Here is a 6883-nt window from a genome sequence, read left to right as displayed (position 1 = left end):
TTGTACTGTGCAGAAATGTAAAATATATGCCTTATATTTTTACAGATTTTAAATGTCAGTCACTTTTTTTTTTTTATATCACTGCATTGTCGGTACAGTATGGACATTAGTGCAGGCTGAATCAGAAGCATGTCTGTTTAATTTTCATCACTTCTGCTAAAGGTTTCATGCATCTCAATGGTGTTACAGCAGTGACCTTTGACCCAGGGGCCACCCTCTTCTGTAAATACTTTGACTTGTAATATAAACATAATGTGCCTTTGCCTGTTTCAAATGAGCTGTAACATTCTTAAATTATGTTTTACCAGCCAGCTACAACACAACGTAGGAGTCAGGACGATCCAATGATATTCATGTACAACAATAAAACCACTAAAGCCACCCTGTTGTTTTGATTTATTTGCAAACACCACGAGTCATTCATACTTCTAAAGTTTTGCAAAATGTGGAACTCTTCTGGGAGTAAAGGGTAAGTATCCACACTCAGATCAGCTCTTATTTGCAAATGACAAAGATTATTTTAATCAACACACCACACAGAAGTAGAACAAGATTGTCTGTTCTACTCACAGAAATGGTGAAAAAGATGTTTTCCTTAAACACAACCACAGAAACGTGAATATTGGACAGTGTCAGGATAAGCAACACATAATGGGATGAGTGTGAATTCCCGCAGGACATAACACTAAATTATGTTGTTTTGAGGTGAAATCCAACTGGACTCCTTAACTCTGGCTCCTTAGTATGTTTTTGGAAATGGAAGATGCATAGATTTTCAAACAGGTTCATTGTGCTGTCACTTGGATTTCAAAAAGCAGCTTTTATCTTCAAAAATAAATATTAAAAAGGTGATCTCCAGGTTCTCTGTCCACAAAGCTGCAAGCTTCCACAAAGTCCTGCACCTCAGCACCCAGGTCAGACTGCAGCTCTTGATGATTTCTAGTTGGGCAGTGATTAGGATGCCCCTTGGGGTCCTTGAGCAGGTGTGAATCCCTCTGTCTGCATCTTGTCCTTGTATTTCAGGAAGTCTCTCCTTTTGGTGAAATATTTCACCTGCAGGGGAAAATGGGAAAGATCAACAAGCTAATAAGGAGTGCCAATCCTGTTCACGTTTCCAGAATAAACACTCATTTGTGAACCTACCATCCATAGCATCTATAATACAGGTCATGACGCTAACTTCAACCAAAGACAAAAAAGATGGGATATTTTACCCACTGGGCGGGGCATTTAGCCTCAAACTCGGTCCGGAACCTCTGGCAGGATGCAACACTGTCATCATTATCATCCAAACACTTCCACAGATGGTCCCTGGCGTCCCAGCAGGCCTTCCTTTCTGCCGAGTTTGGAGCCGTCATCACTGCGTGCACAATGGGGAAATGAATGATCATTAAAACTGAAATTTCAACAGCTGCTGATTTCGCACAGGTAAAGGGTTAAAAAAAAAAACGATGCTGTGCCACAGAAACCTATTCTAATGATTCTAACATTGTATGCACAACTGGGTAAACTCTGCCTTCAAACAGTTTCCACTACTTTCTATGAGTGAGCCTCAAAAGTAACTTATATACCTTACCAGTTAAGCTAGGTTTAGTCCAGACTGCTACTTTAAACCCCGTAAGAACCAAACCGAGGGCAGCCTGCCGGTACCTGTATGAACGCAGCTGCCGGTCACTGAAGGAAACGCTGAAACCTCCCACAGCGCTTCACTCTATAAACCCCAAAACACCGCGCAGCGCTGCTACTGTTCTACACACACAACACTTTAGAAAAGTGTTTGGATCCGAGGCAGAGAATACTCTCTCACCTCTGGTTTGGATACTGTCGCACTGAGCTCAGTGAAGGACGCTCGCAGCGGCGCTTCCTTGTCGCTCAGCGATGACGTTTAGACGTACCTACTAGAACGTACCAAGTGATGGCGTCGTTGTTAAGCAGAAGAAGAGCAAGGATGCGCGATTTGAAGGTTTAAAGGTTGCTTTTATATAAAAATAACTGCTGAAGTGAATTAACCTAATATTTAAATTAATTAAATTGTATTTTTAAATATGGTGTCTTATGTAACTCGTAAGGCAAGTTCTGTCAGGTTGGTACAGTCAGAGCCCTGGAGAAGTAAAGAAGTGGGCGTTTCCTCAAGGAAGCCACAGGTGAGAGGGCGTGATTATTGAAAGCTCTCATTTATCGATGACAGTCTCATTCACTGCACATCAACACTGCATTATATCTAACTCTTTATATCTAACTGCATTATATCTAACTCTTTATAAATAACTGCATTATATCTAACTCTTTTTGATATTGTCCCCCTTCCTTCCTTCACTCCCCACCTTTCCTTTCCTTTCCTCCTTGGAACGGCTATCATGGTAAAGTAATCCTGGTGCACCGACTGCCAAGTTATTTCTCATTCCTGTTATGAAGATGTGGAACATCTGTCAGATATTCCAAATCTTTGGAACAGAAGTGGAATATGTTGAGTATCTGACTTTAAAGTGATTTTAAAAAGACCGTTTTAATTACCCAGGGAACTGGGTAATATATATATATATATATATATATATATATATATATATTACCCAGGGAACTGGGTAATATATATATATATATATATATATATATATATATATATATATATATATATATATATATATATATATATATATATATATATATATATATATATATATATAAATATATATATATATATATATATATATATATATATATATATATATATATATATATATATATATATAAATATATATATATATATATATCAGTGGAAGCCTCAACAAACACTAAGTGAATGTAAAGTTTTTGTGTGTGCATGCAGGGGTGTGTGTCTATAGCTAAGTAGAAAATGCGTGTTGTTGATTAACTCTCCCTTTTCTTCCCTCCTTCAGCCACAGTGATGGAGAATAGCCCCACTGGTTGCCATGGTGCCCAGCAGAAATCCATCCCAGTTAGTGTGCTTGTGCGGACTGAAGGGAATGGAAAACACAAGCACCCCAATGCAAGGGTGGGAGGCTCACTCTCTTCTGGGGAAAGTAAGTGTTTATTTGTGTGTGTGTGTGTGTGTGTGTGTGAGTGTGTGTGTGTGTGTGTGTGTGAGACTTGAGCATGTCTCTTCAGAGACTGAACCTCATTCACTATTTATGCCACACACCATTTACTGACCTCACTTCAAGTTTGTTTCCTCCACTGTTAATGAGGGGTTTTCATTTGAGCTCGCTTCGTTACGGAGATTTAAGCAAAAGCATGCAAGCATTTATAGAAGCAGCTCTCCTGGAAGTACGTGGAAAACCAATAGACAAAGAAATAAAAGGCTGTGATCCACGAAAAGTTTTAGAGTGGCTGAAAATTGTCTGTACCAATGTCACCACTACAGTGGGATGAGTAAATTGATTTGAATTTTTGTTGACACACAAGATAAATATTTTATAGAAACACCAAAAACCCAGCTATGATATACTGTTATCTACTAGGATAGCAGCTGAAGCTGTAAGAAAATGTTTTAATATTTGAAAACTGGAGCCTCCTTCATGTGGCAGGAATCCTGTGCATTTGCCATGAGCTGTATTCCACCAGGCGGTCAAAAACCCTTATAGTAAACATGCTTGTCAGCTTATGTAGCTGCTGTGCAAATGTAGTTCAGCTTAAAAAATGCATTAAGTTTTGAAGATGTGCTGTAAATGTCTGAGTGATGAATAATGAGTGTCTCCCTCACGTCTGTAATGTGTCACCTGGGATTTTTGCATCCTCATTTCAGTTAATCGTGGACTTACGGTGACTCGTTTCATCTGGGAGGACAAAAGTATGTCGCAGGATCACAGGCACTTATTAGGAACTAAAGGACTAAGGGATCAAATGCTGGATTCAGAGATAACAGTTTAATAGTTCAATAGAGTTTCTGTGGGTCTCAGAGGCAGCTGAGTGTAGTACAGAGTGGCTCAGGCAGCTCAGGTTGCTAGAAGCAAGGCATACGTGAAGTTTAAGCTAGTCTGACTTGTAATTTGAAAGTTGGAAAATGGAGAGCCATGTTATACTGTATATACACTGCAGGGTCTTGATGACTGGAGAAGTCTTTGAGGCCCACGCTTGCTGCAAGGGAAGAAGGTGGGAAAGAGGGAGGCAGTCGGAATGAAGAGAGGGCAAAGCCACGGGCATGATAGGACTGTTTGATTAGGATCTGCAACAGCACTACAGTAATCACAGGGCAACAAACAGAAAGCATCCAGGATCACATCATCATTTTTATTTGCAGTACACTCACAGACTGGCTTCTTGAGAAAACTTTGTTTTGAAACTGAGTGCAGGCTGCAGAATGGGGTTCAAAACCCCTCAATCCGTGTTAATAACTAAACCTCATTCACAGTGACCGTCAGCACCTAAAAACTGCTGTTTTCTGCAAGACTAAATGAAGTATACCTCAGTCTGCCCCTTATACCCTCTCCCTGCATACTCTCAGTCTATTTACTCATTCTCAGGGAAGGTCTGCCACATTAAGTGCTGCTTCAAACCAAATAGCCTTAAATGGAAGTGGGTTATAAAGCCGAGGCTTACTAACCATAGTCTGTGAAGGAGCAGCACTGCTTTTATGTCTGATATGGATGACTGGGTCTGTATTAAACTAAATGAAATGGCTTTCCTGAAAATTGTGCACTTTTTGAAAAGTGGTTCATAACTGAATTTATTTTATTTTGTTAGAAATTGTGAAAATAAACCAAAGGAAGGCAAAAATGTAGGATGGCAAGTGGGGGGATTTCAGAAATAATAGTGAAATTAAAAGTGAAATGGCACAGGAGCATTTTCCATCAGAAATGATGTTCATGATCTTGATATATCCATCTGAAGTCCCTGTTTCCAAAAGTTGAGGTTGTCCCAGAGCTTGCCCCTGTACTTCTCTCCTGCTCCTTAATTTTCAGAGAAACCCTCAGCAGCCACGAGGCACATGGAGTTATACTCATCAAAAATACATCAGGCTGTTATGAAAGTTTTAAAATGTTTAGAAGGGAAATAAAGCAGAGCATAGAGTTTTGGAAGGTTTTTACTTGAACTAATATTGATCCCCCCCCCCTTTTTTTTTCTGTTAAGTGACCTGGCTGTTTTTGACAGTGCTATTATTTTTTAAGTGTGCACACACTCCACATAGAAGGTTAGATTTGAAACTTAATTCTATGGGCTCAACCAGTTGGGTGATGTAGGCTCTCCCCACTTTCATTTGACACCAATCGCTCTCAAAGTTATTTTCTCATTCTGTTTGAAAGACTTTCATTTTTTTTTAAATGAACTAGTGAGGTGGTGGATCCACAGTGTTATTTCAAAGCTATTAAAAGCTCTAAAGCATTTCCTCTTCCTCCCACTGTAGTGTTGTCAGCAGCAGCAGCAGCAGCAGCTCCATCTAAGCTGGCAGCAGATTCTTTATGGAGAGAACCAGACATGTGAGCAGGGACGGTTAGATCGCAGTAGTGTGATGAATTATCCATTCACAGTTGTCAGGAATAATGTCACTGATAGAAAAAACAGCTACACCAGTGAGAGAAGTACTTTTACTAAGTTTTAAATGAGCGTCTCTTATGTGAGCACCTGTTCCTTTGGGGTGACCATCAGCTTGCTGTCACCTGCCAGTCAGTGTCAGTTCAGGATGTCAGGAGAAGGATGGCAGAGTTTGTCACAAGGCAGCTGGGTTTAAAGTCAGTTCTCAGAGGAATTTTAAAGGGATTATCAGACCTAAGGGCACAATTTGCACCTTGTCTTTAAGCTAAACTACCCCTACTTCAAAGTCTTTCTAATTCCATTTCAGATTTTTAGATTGCTCACACACACCTTGCTGTTTACCAAAGCTGTTCTCATGTCTGTGTTAATGTGGTGCCCTTTGTTCTTTCTGTGCACTGCACGTCTTTGTTTGCTATCAGTACAGCTGCTTTCTGACCATTGTGCAGTTCTCCACAGTCACTGAGTTACACAAAGACAAACAAACAAACAGAAAAGTAAGCATGGTGTTTCTTGCATTGATATTTAGGAATGGATTACTATTTCTCAGTGGCAATGAAATATAGATTTAAAAAAAAAAACAATTTTTAATGTATCAAAAACCTCATATAAAATCATCCCGTCATGTGATAAAGAACATTTTCACAGGACTTTATGCAAAAGAATCGAGGTGCTGCAACAGCCCAAAGTCCAGACCTAACCCAACTGAAATGCTGTGCATAAATAAATACCCACAAACCTCAGTCAGCTGAAGCAATGTTGTAAAGAAGAGTGGGACAAAGTTCCTCTACAATGATGTGAGAGACTGATAAAAATCATACAGGGAATGATTACTTCAAGTTATTGCTGCTAAAGGTGGTCCTAGAAGCTCCTGAGTCATGGGGTGCACTTAGTTTTTAACTACATAGAGTCCTGTGAACACTTTTTTTTCAGTGAGTATATGTATATAATATATAAGCCCTGATGTGTCACTTTGCTCTTGTATCTCTGTGATGTGTGCTGGAACTCCTCCAGTCTGTCCAAACAAACATCCTTCCTGTTGAATCTTCATTTCTGGGGAAGATGAAAGTCTCAGGGAGGCAAATCCGGCATGCAGGGATGTTGATGACAGTATATTATGTTTGTGCAGCCAAAATATGTTTTCAATTTCAGTGCACACATTTTCAGTGTGTGCAGGCTCACCACAGTTCAGATCATTTCCAGTAAATGTTACAGTCTACCCGTGGGGGCGAGAGAGCATCACAGCTTACTTTTCTTCTTTTCCTGAGAGTGCCTGAAACACACAGAAATATCACCACCACCCTTCGTCTCGCTCACGATTACACCCACTATGAATGAAAGCTCTAATAAAACTGCTTGCACTCTTATTAAACACTAGTAATTCAGTTTATCATAA

At 39.7% G+C, this 6883-nt stretch overlaps 1 protein-coding gene across 3 annotated transcripts; it reads right to left on the bottom strand.

The window, feature by feature from the left end:
• Positions 1-379: 379 nt before the first annotated feature.
• coa6 (cytochrome c oxidase assembly factor 6) lies at positions 380-1883 on the bottom strand. 3 transcript variants are annotated; one of them, XM_030720312.1, is made up of 3 exons: positions 1808-1883; positions 1215-1360; positions 380-1053 (listed from the first exon to the last, which is right to left on the bottom strand). In XM_030720312.1, exons 2-3 carry the CDS (start codon positions 1356-1358, stop codon positions 955-957), a joined length of 243 nt encoding a protein of 80 aa, XP_030576172.1. In that variant the 5' UTR covers positions 1359-1360; positions 1808-1883; the 3' UTR covers positions 380-954. The 3 variants fall into 3 exon arrangements, with proteins under 3 accessions (XP_030576172.1, XP_030576170.1, XP_030576171.1); XM_030720310.1 differs by having other exon boundaries at positions 1577-1862; XM_030720311.1 differs by having other exon boundaries at positions 1651-1862.
• Positions 1884-6883: the final 5000 nt, after the last annotated feature.

The sequence above is a fragment of the Archocentrus centrarchus genome, chromosome 23, assembly GCF_007364275.1.
Source record: "Archocentrus centrarchus isolate MPI-CPG fArcCen1 chromosome 23, fArcCen1, whole genome shotgun sequence".
Lineage (NCBI taxonomy): Eukaryota > Metazoa > Chordata > Actinopteri > Cichliformes > Cichlidae > Archocentrus > Archocentrus centrarchus.
This window is presented reverse-complemented; position numbering and strand designations above follow the sequence as displayed.